General features: G+C 35.2%; 1 protein-coding gene across 1 annotated transcript; it reads right to left on the bottom strand.

Moving 5' to 3' along the window:
• Positions 1–426: 426 nt before the first annotated feature.
• On the bottom strand, positions 427–13,884 carry LOC131957795 (nonsense-mediated mRNA decay factor SMG8). Its single transcript, XM_059322584.1, has 22 exons — positions 13,820–13,884; positions 12,360–12,480; positions 11,899–11,934; positions 11,474–11,596; positions 10,977–11,060; positions 10,483–10,550; positions 9,762–9,933; positions 9,485–9,573; positions 9,181–9,311; positions 8,671–8,942; positions 8,386–8,525; positions 8,201–8,288; positions 7,890–8,045; positions 6,909–7,049; positions 5,967–6,201; positions 5,530–5,688; positions 5,139–5,285; positions 4,319–4,462; positions 2,502–2,635; positions 1,879–1,937; positions 1,536–1,730; positions 427–1,086 (listed from the first exon to the last, which is right to left on the bottom strand). Exons 1-22 carry the CDS (start codon positions 13,870–13,872, stop codon positions 981–983), a joined length of 2,853 nt encoding a protein of 950 aa, XP_059178567.1. The 5' UTR covers positions 13,873–13,884; the 3' UTR covers positions 427–980.
• Positions 13,885–19,997: the final 6,113 nt, after the last annotated feature.

Below are 19,997 nucleotides of genomic sequence, written 5' to 3'. Positions count from 1 at the left end.
AATATTTTCTCACACTGCCCAGTGTTAATTAAGGCTTGTTTGTTATTACCACAACAATTTTTTTTTTAATCTTGACAAGTTGATCCTAATGTTGCTTTTATTGTGAAAGATAACTATTTCTCCTAAGTGACCGACCACCTTTGCAAGTTCCACTGTGAGGAAATGTAGCATGGCTTGTTGATTCGTCAATTTACTCTCAGCCTTGTTTGATATACCCAGAAAACTTCAGAGAATTGTCATGACTGGAATGATTCATTTTATAAAAGCAAATAAAAAACTGTTTTGTAATTACCAATTAAAAATTACTGTTTGAGGTTGTATAAATTTATGTGGATGTTTATTAGTCTGCCAGAGAAAATAGATGTAACATAGCAAGTAAAAGTAATTTAAAAAGTTTAATGCTAATACAACAAAAACTCATTACCATTCAAAATTTATACTTTATTGTACACTGTACATTAAGAGCAAAACAACCAAAAAACATGTTCAAGGTTAATAAATAAAGTAAAATGTATCAAGGAAACATTTATCTACATAATAATCAACTATTTACAAGAAAGACAAAATATAAAGCAACAATGATGACATCCTAATGCCATGAAAAAAAAAATACTGGACAGAGGTTTCAAGGAAAGTAACCTGATGTCAACACATCTTTGTTCAAAAATTTACTATTGACAGGGTTTAAAAAGGTTTTCAATTTAGTCATGATTTTTTAAAATGACATTTGGGAATTCAAATTAGGTGCTCCTTAAGACTAGTAACAGATCAAGATGGCAACATTATGTTAAACTAACAGGATGTTAGGTCTAGATTAAGATTAACTAACATTGAGTCAGGTCAAAAAAATGTTGGCCTGCAGATAAAGTGTGTGAAGCTGAAGTCCAGTTTAAAATGGAAACATTAAAGGTCAAAATCAAGCCAGATCCATTGTCGCCAAAAGCTACTGTAGCTAGAAACCAAGTCAGGAAGTGAAGACATTACAAACTTCTGTAGTTAAACATGGACTTTTGCACAAAACAATTGTGAAACTGCTGATGGTCATTGGGCATTAGGTAGATGCAGTGCTCATCTTGGTAGATGTGTCTGGACATTAGGGTCAAGGGTCAAACAATTGTGATTTATAATGTGTAAGCATTCGGTAATTTGGGATTGCATAAAAACCAATAACTGCAAACGTTTAATATTACTATTTATAAAAACAAATATTGTGTTGTATAACCTGTCTTCCAACCTTACGTCACTATAAAAAAAACACAAACATAGTTTTAACAATGTTTATAATCACACTTGACTATAAAAAAAAATCAAATGGGTCTATAAATAAATCGTTTTCAAACTTACTATAAATAAACTTAATATAGTGTTTTATATTTAAACCTTCAAGCTTATAATAAAAAAACAAATTTTGGTTTTTATAAATTTGTTTTTTTTAAACAAAGTTTCATCCTTGCTATTAAAAACCCCCACAATCATGGTGTTTTAAAATCAAACTTTGAAGAACCAAAAACAACAGCAATAAAATGTAAGGATACGGCAGCCGAAGTACCCAAACTCCATCAGGTGGAAGCTCCACAGGTGTGTCAAGCCCAGGATGGAACAGAGGGCAAGGGGCGGGGCCAGGCTGAATGAATGGGTTGATCTGAATTCTGATTGGTTGACAGCTTGATGTATCACGCGGCGTGACGATATAGACCCTCATCATTTGAGACATGCAACCCTTGGGTTGTCTGCAAGAGTTAAAATTTTAAACAATATTTCAAATTTAAAACTATTTCAATGAGTAAAAAGTAAAGAACATATGCACAACTAGGATCATGTTACAGATTAAAGCAGTGTGATATAGACCTCTCTGCTGAAATGACAGTGATCACTTACTTGCAGTGACAAGCTGTGTAAAGTGGCATGTCCATTTGCACCAGACGACTAGCATTGTCCTGTAGATCAATTTTTAACAGATTAAAGAAAATGTTCACTTTTAAACCGCACAGATTGCGTAACACCAGATTAAAGCCAGTATTTACCGTTTGCTTGATTTATATGCGGCCATGTTGTAATTAAAAGATCTAACCCACCCCTCCTACCCCACCATGTTATAGCTGGGGACTATGTAACCCGCAGTTATGCAGTGAGAGGGTTGAACTACTTGATCCAATATCATTCAAATTCAACTACCATAAGAAGATATTGCAACCGTGGGCAAGCATTATACAATTATTCATCTAGACAACACAGGTGACGACTAATCAACAAGATAAAAATAGGTTTCCTCTTCTTGTATTTATTCTCGTACTGGATTCACGTATACCCTTTCACCAAGACGAAGAAAATCAGACTAATTCACACACAATACACAGCGTCCAGTCTCTACCCAAAAATGTCGCTATCACACTATACACGTTACACCATCCATTCGTTCAACATACATGCGCAACAATATTCACTCGCACCAACCTATATTGAGGACATGCATCATAACATTTTTAGACACTAAAGCTTACTTTGACAATACTATTGGAAGATACTTTAATAACTTTATCTGGTCCGCTGCAGAAGAAGCGATGACCTCTGGGACACTCATACTCCATTCCTAAATATACCCTGACGGAGACTGTTTCTACAGTCTCTATGACAGCTGAAATAATAGTTTAAAGTTTATTACAACAATCAACATTTTAAGTAAGCAACTATAGTAACTATAGTAACTTGGTGATAATTTAAATGTATTTTGGTACAGAATAACTGGGTTATTTTTTAATCAAAATATGATGCTTATGCTAAGACGAGAAAAATGGCCCGTTGAGGAAGGGTACAACGGGCGCTAGGCTGATAGTGCTGTCTCTTTTCTCTAAACTAAAACCAACCCACCCCCCCACACACCACCCCCACCCTACCCCCCACCCCCCACACCACCCCCACCCCCACCACACACCACACACCACCCCCACCCCTCACTCCCACACACCACCCCCTCCACACACCGCCCCCCACCCCCCACCCCCCCAAAAAAAAAACATGGCTACCGTCCAATTCAACGAAATATAATTATATACTTTTTCCAGTGTCCGCCCCCTCCCAGAAAATTCTACCCCCGCCCCCGAAAATTTCAAGTACCCCCACCCCTCTCCGGGGAGGAAAAAGTCTGAAAGAAACACTGAAACCAACCCACCCCCCCACACACCACCCACCCCCCACACACCACCCCCACCCCCCCCCCCCACACCACCCCCACCCCACCCCACACCACCCCTCCCCACCCCTCCACCACCCCCACCACCCAAAAAAGCATGTCTACCGTCCCATTCAACGAAATATAATTATATACTTTTTCCAGTGTCCGCCCCCTCCCAGAAAATTCTACCCCCGCCCCCGAAAATTTCAAGTACCCCCCACCCCTCTCCGGGGAGGAAACACTGAAACCAACCCACCCCCCCACACACCACCCCCCCCACCCCCACACACCCCCCCACCCCTCCACACCCCCCCCCCCCCCCCCAAAAAAAACATGTCTACCGTCCCATTGCAAGAAAACCACTTTTTAGATTAGACACATTAATTAGGCGGTAATTTTATTATAGAGTATCGATGAGGAAATTTCTTTTGAGTTGGGGAGGGGGGGGGGCTCAGACGTTCTTACGCGGGGGGTGGGGCTTCGCCCCTACCCGAAGAATTGTATGCAAGAAAATCTTCACGCAAACCATTTAGATTAGACAACATTTCCTTTTTTTCAATGTAGAATCAATGACGTCATTACATTACTGTGTGCACTCTCTGGTTTGAGATTATGTTCTACTCTACGCTAAATGTGTCGACGTCATATTTCGTTTTTCGAATTACTGTGCATGTTTTTATTTTGCTTGTGTTTTCTCTAGAGCGTTCTTGTCAGACAGAGCGTTCTTGTCAGACAGAGCGTTCTTGACAGACAGCGAAACTATTATATAGAATAGATAAAAATTTATTCTGCATGGGAACAACAAAAAACTAGAAAAAAAAAATTGCTTCTGGTTATTTATATTGCTAACAAAACTTTATCACCACAAAATGATTTTTTACATCCAAACGACTAATTTAAGTAAAGAGCACTTTTTGGACTATAATGATGCAAATATTTAAATATCTATTTAACTTATAGGCCTATTTGAGATAGAATTTCAATATTTAATTAACGCTCAAGTATTCTTTGTTTCCTGTGACAGTTATTATGCATGTTAATAAAAAACCTCACTTAAGCATTGCACTCTTTTTATTACCAGTTATATTCTATTATTATTCTATTATATTATATTATTAAATATGAAAAAGTTTTGGGAGTACTAACGTTTTGAAATCTTTCTCAGCTGTCGTTTCTTCCCACCCCCAAATGTTTCAGACACCGATGGCCACTTGTCGACTTCAGACTTTACAGGGATGTCCCAGGGAAGAAGGAAATTACTTCCAGGTAGAAATCCAGGCAGCTCCAAGCCTAAGAAATTGTCATCAACTAAATTATTTTTTGGTTAATTAAATCTGCATCAAAGTATGCAGGCTACCAGACAGAAGCTGAAATGTGGGAAACTAGCAACTAGAAAATAGGGTAACGGTTGAGCAGATTTGACAGTAAGATTAAATTAAACATATTTATTGAATGTATCTTAAACATTAAAATATTTATTGTAGATATATCAAACAAAAAAATATTTATTGTAGATATCTTAAACAAAAAAAAATTTATTGTAGATATATTAAAAAAAAATAAAACAACTGTTATTTTGACAGTGGTGTATAAAAGGATGCATTAATTCCTTTTGTAAATTATTAAAAAAAAGACATTTAAAAAAATGATTTCTCCACGTTAAAACTGTCCTGTTCAAACCCTAACACTTAAAAACAAAAAGCAAACTGTACTCACTTTCAACTTCTGTCTGAGAGTATTAAACATTTTACAAAACCACTTTCACAAATTGAATTTTAAAAGTATAAGCACAGCTCTATTTTGTATAAAATGTAAATATAAATATCACTCAATCATTACCTTGTGCAATTCACATTTAAAATAAATCCAAAGCAATTTTATTGTTCACAGTAGATTCAGATTCTAAAGTAAAAAACATGTATTTGTCTCTATTTTATTTATTCTATGGAGATGTATACAAACCAACCAATCATATGGGCATAGCTACTGCTAGATCCCAGCTTACACAAGGAGAAGGAGGAGAACATGGGCAACAAACCAACTGGTGATTTTGTATGGATCATGTACGGCAAATATTCTGTTGTTGAGTGCTGACGATTGGGCATGGTTTTTGCTGAAGAAAACAGGAAATTCATAACTGAAAGTCATGCAGATATAACTACAGCTACAGCAAATAAAAAGTAATTGTATAGTTAATTACTTGAGTGCTGTATCAACATTTGTTTAAACAAATATAGTAAACGTTTTTAAAATAAGGGCTTTTGTTAATGTAAATAACATTATAAATATATCATATCAAGTCAATAAAATAATCTAAAGAGAACTTATAAAAATGTAATGCAGTAAAGTGTGTGCACCTTTAGAGGTTTGCTCTTCTGTAGAAATAAGGTTGCTGAGTTTTAATTCTGCTTCTTCATCAAGCTGCAGGTCTGCTTCCTGGGGCTGAGTTTCTTCCCTTAAATCTTCAACCTGGCTAACTTTTGGCTCAGGCTCAGGACCTGTGGGTGCATACTGACCTGAGGGGATATTAAAAGGAAACAACTGATGAATTTAAAAAAAAAACATGGAACATTTTTCTCTAAATTACCAATAATTTAAGATACTGTTAACTTAATGACAACAGTGAACCTATTGAAATTCTAAAAACTTATAACATCTGTAAAATGAAACCATCTTTCATTTCCAATAAAATTAGATATTTTGGTAGAAAACATAGAATTAAGATAAAAAATTGTCTAGTACGTCAAACTTAGAAGTATAAGCATATGTATTGAAGTAATCTTAAAACAGTTACCTAAACTTAAAGCTAAGCTTAGTTCCGATAGAGTTGAAAACGCGTCTGTCTTTTCTGTGTCTTTGGCTGTGTTATCTTGAGCCAGCACCTGTGTCTCTGGCTGCTCTGGTGAGGAGGGAATGCTGGCTGCACGAGGCACATCACTTGTTGTGGATGAGAACACTGGCAGGGCTATGTGTTCCAGTCTACTACAGCAGCTGGTTTCAAGGCTCTGGTAAAATTCATAGTTTGCACTCTGAAAAATAAATTGTTTTTAAATTTATATTATACATAGTGTTCTAGTTTATTAGTTGGTGACTCTGGTAAAATTCATAGTTTGCACTCCAAAAAAAAAATTGTTTTAAAAATTTATATTATACATAGTGTTCTAGTTTATTTTGTTGGTGACTCTGGTAAAATTCATAGTTTGCACTCTAAAAAAAATTATTTTAAAATTTATATTTTATATGAAACATGCTCTAATTTATAACAACTGATGTCTCTAATTTCTAGTTTTGCACAAAAAATTTATTTTAAAATTTAAAATTTAATTTATTTTTGATATGTACTCCAGTTCAAAAGCTGATTCCAAAATTTATTATAATAATGTAAATTATAAAATGTTTCTAGCAATCGAGAGGCGAGGCTGATGCATCCCTTCATTACTTAGTAAGAGCAACATTATTCAAAGGCCTATTAAGTAATGTTTCAGATATCTTGTTCAAGAGGGAAGATAAATAAGAAGTTTTTGTGGCCAAATACTTTTTTGTTTTGGTTTTTTTTAACATAGGTTTTCATTACTTAATAATGTGTGGGCCTAGTTATTTTAGAATGAATTATTTTATGGCACAACCCTAATTTTTCTTGCAGGTGGTAAGGGTGAAACAGTTGATTATTTATATTTATTTTCAAACATATTTCTGTTTATAGGCATGACTAAAGCACACAAAGATGGGTGAGTACCTTATGGTTGAAAGGGTCATCTTTATCAGCCTGGAGTCTACCACAGTTGCAAGCAGCTTTGGTTTTTATCTGACTTGAGTGTTCTGACACGGCTCTCTTGTCTTCAGGGCCTGAGGGTTTCTCAGTAGGTGTACGGTGGATCTAGTGAATAGGTCAAAATCATGCTAAATATCAATAATGATGTGTACGGTGGATGAATAGGTCAATAGGTCAAAATCATGATAAATATCAATGTGTACGGTGGATCTAGTGAATAGGTCAAAATCATGCTAAATGTCAATAATAATGTGTATGGTGGATCTAGTGAATAGGTAAAAATCATGCTAAATGTCAATAATAATGTGTACGATGGATCTAGTGAATAGGTCAAAATCATGCTATATAACAGAGCATTACATTAATGTTAAGGTGTATGGTGGATCTAGTGAATAGGTCAAAATCATGATAAATATCAATAATAATGTGTACGGTGGATCTAGTGAATGAACAAATTATGCTACTGAATAGAAGGGAGATAATACAATGTTCTTTTAATTGCTATAGACCAGAGGATTAATCTTTAAGTGTATGGTGGAACTATTGAATGGGTAAAAATCATGCTACTGATGGCAGGGGACATCATACAATGTTCTTTTTATTGCTATAGAACGGAGAATTAATATCAAAGTGTTATTTTTTATCATGACTGAATAGAGGATAAATATTCCCTTTATCCAACTACTGAAAAAAGAGTTTAAATACATGATAAAAATACACAAGGTTATTCACTAAAAATAATGTTCATTATTTTCATCGTAACATAGACACAAAGTTGATTATTTAATTATAATAAAATAAATAGTAAAGATCTAAACTCATGTTTTAAATCAAAGTAGCTGTAATTACTAATTAAAAATGTAACGTACCTATTGGCTTTAAAGCCTAAAATAAAAAAAATAAAAAACAATTTTATTCATTAAAAAAGCCTAAAATAAAATGTACCTTATTTGTACAAAGATTTCCAGTTAAAGACAGAGCCTCACACTGTTGTCTTCCAGCTTTCCAGTATCTCTCACAGGAAGCTTCTAGCTCCATCAAGTATTTCTCATAGGCTGGTCCTCTGGCATACTGGGCAAATAAGCGCTTAACTTTGTTGACCTAATGAGTAAAAAAAAATTAACATTTAGAAAACAACTAAAAAGCTGATCTTTTTTGTAAACAAATAGATAAACACAATGTTGTCAATACGTAATGTTTTTATATAATTTGTTTCATTTCTGTAGTATTTTCTAGATAGAATTTTCAAAAATTACCCTGCTCTGGTGATAGGATGTGATATAGAAGGGAGGTAAGTCCTGCTGGTAAGCATTTTCAGCCATGGGAAGAACCTTGTTGCATCGACTGAAAAAATAAAATTAGTGATAATCTCACTTCTAAAATGAATGAATGTGTTACACTTAAGTAAATTATTTTTCAACAAATAAATATTTGGACTTACTTTTCAGAGAATCTCATGCTAACGTCCAGCATATTTTTTAGTATAGTAAATGGCTGGCCTGGTGTGGTATCGCTGGCTTCTGTTAAGATGTACTTGTGGAGTTTATTGGCTGCAAGAAGCCAAACTCCCAGGGTTGGCAACTGAATAAAAAAAGTGGAAGAAAACAAAATTATGATTTAAAGAAACAAAACAATATTGTCCATATTTAACAGATAAGATATAAGGGATAAAATGTATACATTATTTTGGTTTTTAAGTCAGAGGTTTATTGTCCTACTTGCAAACCTCAAAAATCGGATCAATTCCATGCCGGCCAACATTATCATTGATAGTTTTTGAAAACACCATCTCAATGTGCTGCCAGAGAAATTCTTTGAAACTCTGGTCTTGGTTCCGGGATCCTGACGTAACAAGAGGAAACTTGGCTGCGGATGAGGAGAGGGTGGATGGTGGAAAGTTGGACGGAGCCGAGAGAGGAAGGGGATCTGGTACCATTGCGTTCAGCTTTCTTCTACTGCAGCTGTATGGCTTAGGTTTCTGATTGGCTGTTTGAGTGTCTGTAAAAAGAAAAAGTAGTTGATCCTCATCAAAAAAGAAAGGGTAGAAGTCAACAGAAAATATTTTAATTTTTTAATTGATTTAAATCCTTAATTAAGGGAATAATGCTTTGGAGTACTGTATGACAAATGTTCATTATTAGCAAATATATTTTAAAATAATTATATAAGTATATGGAACAAAATGGGTTATTAGTTTCTTGATGGGATTTTTATTTTACTACAACAATTTTAATACCTTCTTGTGTAGGGCAACAATTTTGTCTCATCAGAGCCTGGATAAAATCCACTGGGTCAGACACTTCATTCTTCTTGGCACAAAGGTAGACATACGGTTGGTTGATTGGTACAGAGAAAAGTGAGTTGTTGCTGAAATTAAAATGTCTTGGTTACATCGCTAGCAAACGTTTCTGTACAGGCTAATGTTGACAATGTGAAATTAGTTGCTTGCAAACATTTCTCTACAAGCTAGTGATGACAAAGTTAAATCAGTTGCTTGCAAACATTTCTCTACAAGCTAGTGATGACAAAATTTAACTTACGAGATATTAGTGATGGCTCTGGTTTTTCTTAATATTCTGAATATCATATCTTCTATAGACATTTGTAGCTTTTTCAGCGGTGGGTATTTCTGTAAAATAGTTACAAAATATTTTAATATAATTTAAAATTGGTAGATACAAAGTTATCGCTCGGTCAAAAGTAAAAAAACTAAATACGGACAACATAAAATAAGATTCCTCATTAACAAAATATATTATTGATTTTCTTAAATTTTTCTTTAAAACTTTTCTTGTGCTTAGCTGTTGATAAGTTTACTTTTGAAGCTTTTAAAGAGTTGCTGTCTAAATCCTCAGGTTGAACATCAATGGCAGGCGTCTCAAAGACAAACAGCATTCTGGGGGTGCAGACACGACCAAAGTTGGCCCAGTCCTTGGAGACACCCGAGACAGTGGCCAATATTTCAACTATACTTGTTTGTACTTTCAATCTGAAAATAGTTACAGAGTCAATATAACCATTATAGCTGTAAAAATGATTTATTTTTTAAAAGATTGACGTTTTGATATAATTCCTTACCCCTCCTCCCCCACCAAATAAATGATTAACCACAATTACAGTTATTTCTTTGAGCAAAATCTGACGTTAATATTTATCATTATAATCATGCTAAGTAAAGGCATGTCCGAACGATAGAGCGCACTAGTACAAACTCAAAAGTCTCAAATTCAATTCAACAGCTTGAGTCTGTAGTATGTCCCATTGTTTACCTAGCTCTGATGGGTACCTGATTTGACTCCGGGAAAGTAAAGACACATGGGCAGAGTGCTGAAGGCATTATCACTTTCTATGCAGACGATTAATAAAAAGATGAATTTTATTTCATCTACTCCATGTTAATTCTGGTCTGAAGGGAAACTTTCTATTTTATTTCACTGATTTTGATGCTCTAGTTCAGTCAGTACAGAACTCTGGCTTCTGCCACCAGATTTATAATGTGAATGACAAGTTAAACATTGAAATAAAAATGACAAGTTACCTTATGTTGTCCAATATATGAAATAGTTTGAGATATGACAAATCAAATGTACTACTTGGGTGACACAGCTGAGGATTAAATATAAGGAGTTATAATTTCCTGTGTTAAGGTGGTTTAACATTAGCTACTGCAACACTCTAGGGAAAATGTATAAGTAGTTATAAGAAGTTATGAGCCTTTCTATTTAAAATAGGCTTTAAAAAAGAAATGAACACAGTAATGATTTTATCTTTCACATTAAAAATATGAAACAACCTTTAAAAATTAAATGTTAGCTAAGCGTAGAACTAAACAAACAATTTTTAACAAAATATCAAGTAGGCTACTAGTAATGAATAAAAAACTTTGTTTTAAACAGTTAAAAGTTACTGTGGCATTTTGACTCAGTATTGAATGTTCATAAATCGTTTATTCTACATTCAGTTTTGAGTAAATTGCAAAAAAAAAAATCAAATTTTTTGAGTCCAAATTATTTGTTAGAAAAAAATACCAACCAGTATAATGTGAGAAAGGTTGAAGAGCAGCAAAAGGGATTTAGCATGTTGGAGATCGTCGTCTTTACAAAGTTTGTACAAATCCTGTTCATAAGAGAAACATGGTTACTAAAATAGCTTCATTATACAGCTAATAAAAATTACTAGAATTTGGAATTTTTTTTATGTGGTTCACATCCCATAAAAAAAAACTAAGTGCCCTGAAAGTATTAAGTGCCTGTTATTTTAAAATTATAACTAAATATAAAATTACACAGTAAATCCTGGACACTAGAACTATATACTAATAAATACCTTAATTTGACAGTAAAATCTAACATTTGTATACACATTTGAGCATTTACCTAAATTTGAAATCTAAAAATTTTGTCTTTAACTTTAACAAGAGTTTTTCAAAAATTAATAATAAAAAGTATGGAGTCATATTTCTCGCAAAGTGATAATAACTATAAAAAAATTAAAATTGCACACTAGAAAATAAACAACAAAACAATTACTTGTGCATTGATATTTTGGTCAAGCTGCTCACATTTCTTGACCAGAAGGTTTGTGTCATAGAAGGAGAGAAGATGCAGGAACATAACTCTGTTGTCAGCATCATAATAGCATTCAATATTACCCTGTAAGCATAAACAACATGTTAGGTATCCAATTTTTTTAAAATCTAAACATTGCTTAGAAAAATTCTAGAACAATAGAATAAATTAGCAGTTAAAAAAATAATGAAAATATATAAAAATAAAAAGTTTAGAAAACTTGGGTGCTGTACTTGAAGCACATTAATAATTTAATAAGAAAAAGATAATGTCAGTCTAGGTAGATGTGACAATGGTTGCTATATGACGATATTGTTATGTTTCATGAAACAAAAGCTAAGGTAAATTGAAGCTATGGCAAGTGATTGAGCAATAAATAGACTTACATCCTGGATCTGCTTTTGAATAAAACCTTCAGATCCCTGAAAAAACAAGAGATAAAATAATCCGCTGTTACCAAAAAAATATTTAAAATACGTTTATAATTCTCCCACATGGACACAGGGAGCTTTTAAATTTGAGGAATTTTGAGAAATGCCTAATTAGAACCGCAAGAATTCTTGTGGGTAGTGGAATAGGCCCACCAAATGTCATTCATGCTCAATGTAATTGTTTGATTGTGTTTCCCTTCCCACATTTAAAATTAACATAACTCGTATGATTGCGAATCTTAACTTGTACTTTCATGTTATAACTATAGTATGGCTGCTTTTCTGTATTACAGTATAGCAGGAAAATACTTGCTTATACATCCTTTTAAAAAAAGACCAAAGTGGCACTTGGTAATAAATGTTAAATACTTAAATACATTTTTAATGAAGATAAACACATTGGAAAAATTACTTACTTGAAATATATCTTTATTGACAATAGGGTTTAGAGGAGTAGCTTTGCTACAAAATGGATTCAAACGACTTTTACCAAAAATTGAAACAATGCAAATTTTGGCATCTGAGTTTGGCACATTACTGAAAATTTTTAACAAGTTCATTATCATCCAGACAATAATTTATAGGCCTATATGATAACATAAATAGAGATCAATATTACATAACTACACTTACAGTCAGGCAGGTCAAAGTATATACAATTAGGCAAACATCTGCATATTTTAAGGAAAAAGAAAAGGTTAACTATAGAGTAGACTGTAGGCCTAAGTGGCTATTATATTATTCAATGAGTAATTGTAAAGGTAATCTATCGTTTTAGGTACGTAAAATCGCCCGCGACTAGTAATGTGAAAAACAGGTGACTCCTTACATTTTAACAATTATTTCACATTTTGAGGAGGATTTATGTTTTGAAAAATACAAAAATGTTTCCTTGTTTCATTTATGTACCTGTTTCTAAACAATTGAATTAAAACTTTTCAGTAATAAATGAACACCAGCGATGTTTCCAACAGATGCAACCATGCTCATTTACTATAGCAGCCATTTTGTTAAAGTTTTATTTTTATAGACTTATAGCGCAAGATTCAGGCGGAAGTCACTCTATTTTACAAATGGCTGCTGTTTATATAGCAAATCTTGCTTGCAGACACTGCTGTTTAAAGTTAATTTCGGGCCTATATTGATATATTTAGCCATTGATTTAGGTTTATTATTCATTTATCTATAATATTTGACACAAACATATCACAATATAGATTCTACTTCTATTACAGCCTTGACAATGAGGTCACGTTTTCGTACATTAATAGCCGCGGGCGATTTTACGTACCCAAAACGATAGATTACCATTGTAAAAACACCAGTGTATTGTGTTGTTGACTTTGCCCACTTTCCTATCCACTAAGGCTTAAGTAAAAAGAAAAGCTGTACTATACTTTACACTGCCATACCACCAGAGTGCACAAGTATGTGACAATAATTAAAATATGATGTGGCTTGAGTTTGACTATCCCCAACCCCAACGTGAACGTATGCCTAACCCACTTATTGATTATTGTTATTTGAGATTTGATTACAATACATTAAACAATTAATAGTCTCTAGAATCTAGATTGAATCTAAAATCTAGTTCTAGTGACTAACTAACTAGTGGCTGAGATATTGGTCTGATTTGAATCGATTCTCTTTTGTGTTTGTTCAAAAAGTTTGTTGTATTGAACCAGTGACTAAAAAAAAATCACTAAAAAAGTCACTGACTCTGACGAGACTATCTAATTAGTAATTAATTACTAATTAATAATACAATCAACTTAATCACTAAACTAATCACTACAGTAGGGTTATTAAGAATATAATAAACGATAGGCCCTGTCAAATTACTAATTAGATACAGATAAAGTAAAGATCTATCTACCTTAAATCAAACTGAAGTGGAAAACCAAAAAGTTTGTCAAAGGGGGATGCCATCTTGGAAGGTCGAATAACTCTAATTTAAAAAAAATAATATTTTATTTTCGTAGTTGTCTCCTACTTGTTTGTTCAAGTTGGGTTTTGCGGTAAAATTTTTTCGGAGGGGCTTCGCCCCCCCCCCCCCCCTTCACCCGAAGAGATGCCTGGAAGAAACTCTGCAGACAGCGGTCCTTGGCTTGTTTAATTTATTTTATAACAAACGAACGTTTTTAAAGATTGTTTAGATTATAGTATAAATATAGAGGCGTACAAAGAATAAGTTAAGTCCAGAATAATATATTAAACAATTTCAACGGGTAATAAATTTGTAATTAAATATTAATTTTTTATTTATTAAATACGAAAGAGTTGGAAATGTGTGCAAAATCTTAGGCAAGAATAGACAACAATAACAAAAAAAAAAAAAAAAAAAAAAAACGCAAACAAACAGAAGCTTGCCTTTCATTTTGAGGGAAGAGGGGAGGGGGCGAGAGATAAAAAAAACCTACCCATCGGCCTATAATACAATCATGCAGGGGGGGGGGGGGGGAGCCATTGTGTCATTCTCGAGATTAAACCAATTGTGCGATGAATTCAAGTGAAGTATTTCATGTACTGTTCTATAATAAACCATAGAACATGACGTATGTTGTTTCATCCTTGTGACGTACTTGAAAAAATGACGACACTTCGCTATTAAAGGAGACCACCTTCTCATAAATTATCGACCTTATTTATGTCGAGATTGTCGTTGATTACCTCCCCTTTTGACGTCAGTCACGCAATATTAACAAAACCTCTCCGTCGTCGAGATCTACTACCCCCCCCCCCCCCCCCCCCCCCAAGACAACCTACACTGACGCAACACACGCGGGCAGTGTACGGCAAGCAGTGCTCACGCACGCACGTGCTTCAAGCGGCAACTGTTGGCTGTGAGGTAAACATCCCGTCGCGCCCCCCCCCCCACCACCCTACAGCACACACACACATACACACTAGTGTCTGTCGAGACTTACAAAACGGCTCACAACAAGCCGCTAGCTGGTTTGAAAGGTGAGTACGATTCTATTCCCTCTTGTTGTACTGTAGCTCGCTACACGAACGAGCCCAGCACGGCGGGTAACTCCCCGTGTAGGGAACGAACGTGTAGTAGATTATGTCCCTTTAGAAAAGTGAGATAAAAATTCAGTGTTTGATTGATCGCGAAGTTTTATGTGTGTGTGTGTGGGGGGGGGTACTGATGCATGCGTTAGCTGTGCGTGTCTAAGAGGTTTTTAGTCCTACCAAATGAGGTTGATGTATTATATGTATAGCATAGCATTTCAAAGGAGATGATAAAAGTGTAGATATAATGGATGTTGTGATGTTACATATATAGCCTACAATAGAAATTGTTAGTGATGTAGCCTACATAGATATTGTTAGTGATGTAGCCTAACATAGATATTGTTATTAATGTTGCCTACAATAGATATTGTAATTATTGTTAGTGATGTAGCCTACAATAGATATTGTTAGTGATGTAGCCTACACTAGATATTGTTAGTGATGTAGCCTAGATACTGTTATTGATGTAGCCTACAATAAATGTTGTTTTGTAAATCATCTTAGATAGATGATATGTGCGTTAAGTATGATAGATGTTGTGATGTTGCGTAAGTTGTTGCACAACAGATATTTGTTAGCTGTGTTCAGTAAATGTTGTGGTGTTAGTTATGTACGGTATATGATGTTGTGTAAATGGTGTACAACTTAGGTTGCGATGTTGTTGATGTACAATGTATGTTATGACGTAAATGATGTAGGATGATGTTGTGATATTGGTAAAAGAGAGTTGATGTAGTGATGTGAGTGATGAATGGTCGATAATCAAATGTATTTGAGCTGCATCAACTGTTGTGATTGTGAATGTTTTTGCAGGAGTTTGCCTATAAATAACGACTCATTCATAAAGGAGGCGAGAAATCGTTTTGTAACGATTAGCCCTTTACAAAACTACCAATTAGTATCTCTATTCAGAGGCGTAGCGAGGGGGGCGGCGGGGTGTGCGGACCGCACCGGGTGACACCATTTAGGGGGGTGACACCAAGGCAAAAAATAGTAAAATATATAGAGACAAATTTGAGGGGGGGGGGGGGGTGCAAATCGAAAGTTCGAGGGGGGGGGGGGTGCAAATCGAAAATTGAAAGTTTGTCCCCGGGAACAGTCGCTACGCCTCAGGGGGGGGGGGAGGGGTGACACCATTAAGTGCCGCACCGGGTGACACCCGACCTCGCTACGCCACCGTCTCTATTTTAAAATTACAAACCATTATCCTGATAAATCAACTATCAACCTTTATCTCTATATAAAACTGCTAGCGATTAGTCCTATATAAATACTACCAAACATTTGCTCCATACAAAAGCTCTAACCATCCGGGCAGTATAAAACTATACAAAGACGACAATATCGAGCGATTATGATTGATGAATATTCCCACCTCGGATTGTTTACATTACGCCGTTATGTTTCGGTAGTTAGCGTCGTACACACTTGTAAAGAAGACGCCAATACTAAGCCAATCGCTTCCCTCCCCTTGAAACTCCCTCCCCCTCAACACCACCATCTGTTTGATAGTCTGTGGTGCGTGCTATAAATAGAAGATTTTCTAATTACTTAAGTGTTCGCAATTTTACTTCACACAAGTTAATTAGCGATGTTAATGTTAAGAGTAACTTGAGGGGGAAAAGCGTGCTATTGTGGAGCCTGTTGTCATATGTATGAGAGAAAGTGAGGAAAGGGAAATAACTGTAGAGCATTTATTAAAATTGTATTGCGTCCATTTAACAACTAATACGTAGGGATGTTTCCGCAAAAAATATCAGAAAGGCTTAATGGAAAATACAATTAAGGCTACAGTTTTACACATTCTAAAGAATAATTGAACTATAATAAATAAACATCATTTTGTTCTTCTTGAACCTAATATTTTTTAAGCAGACTATTATTGAATATTATTATCGACTACTTTGCAATTTCATTATCACAGCTCTCCAAGGCGTTTCATTAAATTATTTTTTAAATAAACCGGGAGTGATCTCCTCTAAACTTTCGGGAATATTCTCATATAACTCGAAATATAGACATGATTTTTAATTACTTAAACTTAAACTTTTTAAAATAGAATAGAATCTCGTAGAAAAAAGAATTGCGCATCACCAAACGCCAAAACAAAATGTGCATAATAGTGCGCAATATTATTAGTACTTCATAAATTTACATGCTTTTTTTGAGAAATCGGAAACAGCGTAAATTAGTACTTCCGGTCAACGGAAATGACTCAAAATTTGACAGAATGCAGAGAATTAGATCTTTTACTTACATGTGGAAAATTTTCATTTATGTATCTGAAATAGTACTCAAGTTATAGGCTTTTTAAAACTTCAAAGTAGAAAAAGTACCACTTTCTGTTATAGGAAATCGCTCAAAAGTTGATACGGCTCTACGATTTTGATAAAATACTTATATATGAAATTTCATCAACCTAGCGGTATTCAAGTTATCGTGTTTACACACACACACACATACACACACAGACAGACATACAGACATACGGACAAGATTGCAAAATTATGTTTTCCGTATCAGTGAGGTGTAAAACGTCGAGATTTGTAAAAATCTCGATTTTTTTTTTGCACGATTACAAGACTTTCTCTGTACTTCGAAACAACGTGAATTTAGATTAATTTAGATTAACTCAAATAATTGTTAACAAATTGAAGCTTGTTAACTTTCTCTAATACGGATTATATGGAAGTGGGCCTATGCTAATCGCACCAATAACCAACACTTGACACATCTCGACATTCAAACTTTTTTTTTTTTGGTAAAACACTTTTATTTCATTTTTTTACTAAGAAAAATAACAAAATCATTTTAAAACATGAATTTGTCTTAGAGACCGCTGGTCTAATGTGGTTTGGTTGGAGTAGCTACGATATGATTAAAGGTGTGTGTACAACTGATCTAAAATTAAAATAAAGTTCTAAGGAAATGTATCACATAATGTCATTACCCTAAGGTCTCGAGTTCCAATCCGGGCTCCAGTCAGTAGAACGTCACTGAGTCCACCCAGCTCTAATGGGTACCTGACTGGCGTTAGGGAAACCAAGGCGACTTGGCATAGTGCTGACCACGCTATCCCTTCCCATGCCGAGGTCACAGAAACAAACCAACTCTACTTCATCTGCCCTGTGTGTCTTGGTCAAGAACGGATAAGGTCACTACTGAAAAGTCATCCATTTCTGTGACCACAGTATATAGTGTGGTTGGTAGTTTTTTTGTATGGCGGTCACTAGAAGACGTTAAACTTATTTTATGTTTTGGGGTTTTGTCATACTTGCACATCAAAGCCGATCCGTCTCTGACGGAAGTAATCAAAGATTAAGTATTTGATTCATCCCCCCACCACCCCCACCTTCTGACAGTGGTAATCAAAGAGTATTTGATAAAACCTACTTCCACCTCTCTCCCCTCTCTGACAGTAGTAACCAAAGATTAAGTATTTGATTAAACCTACTTCCACCTCTCTCCCCCCTCTGACAGTAGTAACCAAAGATTAAGTATTTGATTAAACCTACTTCCACCTCTCTCCCCCCTCTGACAGTAGTAACCAAAGATTAAGTATTTGATTAAACCTACTTCCACCTCTCTCCCCTCTCTGACAGTAGTAACCAAAGATTAAGTATTTGATTAAACCTACTTCCCCCTCTCTCCCCCCTCTGACAGTAGTAACCAAAGATTAAGTATTTGATTAAACCTACTTCCCCCTCTCTCCCCTCTCTGACAGTAGTAACCAAAGATTAAGTATTTGATTAAACCTACTTCCCCCTCTCTCCCCCCTCTGACAGTAGTAACCAAAGATTAAGTATTTGATTAAACCTTCTTCCCCCTCTCTCCTCCCTCTGACAGTAGTAACCAAAGATTAAGTATTTGATTAAACCTACTTCCCCCTCTCTCCCCCCTCTGACAGTAGTAACCAAAGATTAAGTATTTGATTAAACCTACTTCCCCCTCTCTCCCCCCTCTGACAGTAGTAACCAAAGATTAAGTATTTGATTAAACCTACTTCCCCCCTCTCTCCCCCCTCTGACAGTAGTAACCAAAGATTAAGTATTTGATTAAACCTACTTCCACCTCTCTCCCCCCTCTGACAGTAGTAACCAAAGATTAAGTATTTGATTAAACCTACTTCCCCCTCTCTCCTCCCTCTGACAGTAGTAACCAAAGATTAAGTATTTGATTAAACCTACTTCCCCCTCTCTCCTCCCTCTGACAGTAGTAACCAAAGATTAAGTATTTGATTAAACCTACTTCCACCTCTCTCCCCCCTCTGACAGAAGTAACCAAAGATTAAGTATTTGATTAAACCTACTTCCCCCTCTCTCCCCCCTCTGACAGTAGTAACCAAAAATTAAGTATTTGATTAAACCTACTTCCACCTCTCTCCCCCCTCTGACAGTAGTAACCAAAGATTAAGTATTTGATTAAACCTACTTCCACCTCTCTCCCCCCTCTGACAGTAGTAACCAAAGATTAAGTATTTGATTAAATCTACTTCCACCTCTCTCCCCCCTCTGACAGTAGTAACCAAAGATTAAGTATTTGATTAAACCTACTTCCCCCTCTCTCCCCCCTCTTACAGTAGTAACCAAAGATTAAGTATTTGATTAAATCTACTTCCACCTCTCTCCCCCCTCTGACAGTAGTAACCAAAGATTAAGTATTTGATTAAACCTACTTCCCCCTCTCTCCCCGCTCTGACAGTAGTAACCAAAGATTAAGTGTTTGATTAAACCTACTTCCCCCTCTCTCCCCCCTTTTACAGTAGTAACCAAAGATTAAGTATTTGATTAAATCTACTTCCACCTCTCTCCCCCCTCTGACAGTAGTAACCAAAGATTAAGTATTTGATTAAACCTACTTCCCCCTCTCTCCCCCCTCTGACAGTAGTAACCAAAGATTAAGTATTTGATTAAACCTACTTCCAGCTCTCTCCCCCCCTCTGACAGTAGTAACCAAAGATTAAGTATTTGATTAAACCTACTTCCCCCTCTCTCCCCCCTCTGACAGTAGTAACCAAAGATTAAGTATTTGATTAA

This window comes from Physella acuta, unplaced genomic scaffold, assembly GCF_028476545.2.
Source record: "Physella acuta isolate Inbredline_101_S28 unplaced genomic scaffold, ASM2847654v3 ptg001266l, whole genome shotgun sequence".
Lineage (NCBI taxonomy): Eukaryota > Metazoa > Mollusca > Gastropoda > Physidae > Physella > Physella acuta.
The sequence above is the reverse complement of the archived record's forward strand: the minus strand, read 5'-3'. Positions and strand labels throughout refer to the sequence as shown.

Coding starts and splice junctions, on each gene's coding strand:
- LOC131957795 (XM_059322584.1), bottom strand. CDS start 13,872: ATGGCATCCCCCTTTGACAAACTTTTTGGTTTTCCACTTCAGTTTGAT. Junction 11,061..11,473: donor ACCAAAATATCAATGCACAA/GTAATTGTTTTG, acceptor TCTTATGAACAG/GATTTGTACAAACTTTGTAA. Junction 8,943..9,180: donor TTGTTGCCCTACACAAGAAG/GTATTAAAATTG, acceptor TTCTTTTTACAG/ACACTCAAACAGCCAATCAG.